Source organism: Apaloderma vittatum, unplaced genomic scaffold, assembly GCF_000703405.1.
Source record: "Apaloderma vittatum isolate BGI_N311 unplaced genomic scaffold, ASM70340v1 scaffold5791, whole genome shotgun sequence".
NCBI lineage: Eukaryota > Metazoa > Chordata > Aves > Trogoniformes > Trogonidae > Apaloderma > Apaloderma vittatum.
The window spans coordinates 5,825-6,803 of NW_009700710.1; the positions used below are offsets into that span (position 1 = coordinate 5,825).

Sequence of the window (979 nt, forward strand, 5' to 3'; positions counted from 1 at the left end):
TTTACCTTCTAGTTTTCCTTTTACCTTCTAGTTTTCCTTTTACCTTCTAGTTTTCCTTTTACCTTCTAGTTTTCCTTTTACCTTCTAGTTTTCCTTTTACCTTCTAGTTTTCCTTTTACCTTCTAGTTTTCCTTTTACCTTCTAGTTTTCCTTTTACCTTCTAGTTTTCCTTTTACCTTCTAGTTTTCCTTTTACCTTCTAGTTTTCCTTTTACCTTCTAGTTTTCCTTTTACCTTCTAGTTTTCCTTTTACCTTCTAGTTTTCCTTTTACCTTCTAGTTTTCCTTTTACCTTCTAGTTTTCCTTTTACCTTCTAGTTTTCCTTTTACCTTCTAGTTTTCCTTTTACCTTCTAGTTTTCCTTTTACCTTCTAGTTTTCCTTTTACCTTCTAGTTTTCCTTTTACCTTCTAGTTTTCCTGTTTTACCTTCTAGTTTTCCTTTTACCTTCTAGTGTTCTTGTTTTCCATTCTAGTTTTCCTGCCTGGCCAGCTGGTGCTGGAGCTCCCCCAGCCCCTGGGAGGGAGGGGAGGGGGGGCTGGCAGGAATCAAAGGGACTGTCCCGCTGATCGATGGCCTCATTTGCACATGAAACTCATCTTCACGTGAAGCTGGGACCTCTCAGCCCTGCGGGCCCTGCCCGTGTGGCTCAGCTGCTGTCACCAGGGCTGGGAGAGGAGGAGGGAAACAGGAGGGAAGAGCTCACCTCCAGCTCTGGACACCCCAACTGCTTTTATCCGAGTGTCCAAGGTCTGCGTCTTGCCCTTTATCGGTTTCTTACTTCTTTTTTTTTATTATTTTTAATTTAATTGCAGGTGAGGCAGAGTGCCCGGCACGATGGCAACTTCTTCCACTCTCTCCTCTCCTTTCCTTCTCCTGTGCGCGCTGGTTCTTTCTGACTCCAGCCTCGCCGCCTCCCTGGACTCTGGCATGAAGCTCACAAACGTCCCGGAGAAAACCAACCACCTCCAGCCCCAAGAGC

The 979-nt window shown here is 44.9% G+C and overlaps 1 protein-coding gene across 1 annotated transcript in view; it reads left to right on the forward strand.

The window, feature by feature from the left end:
- Window positions 1-834: 834 nt before the first annotated feature.
- The window catches only part of DRAXIN (dorsal inhibitory axon guidance protein), a 5,757-nt gene continuing 5,612 nt past the window's right edge, over window positions 835-979 (forward strand). The window contains exon 1 of the mRNA XM_009878834.1: window positions 835-977. Within this exon, the coding sequence (XP_009877136.1) occupies window positions 835-977 (143 nt within the window). The remainder of the gene's footprint in view (window positions 978-979) is intronic.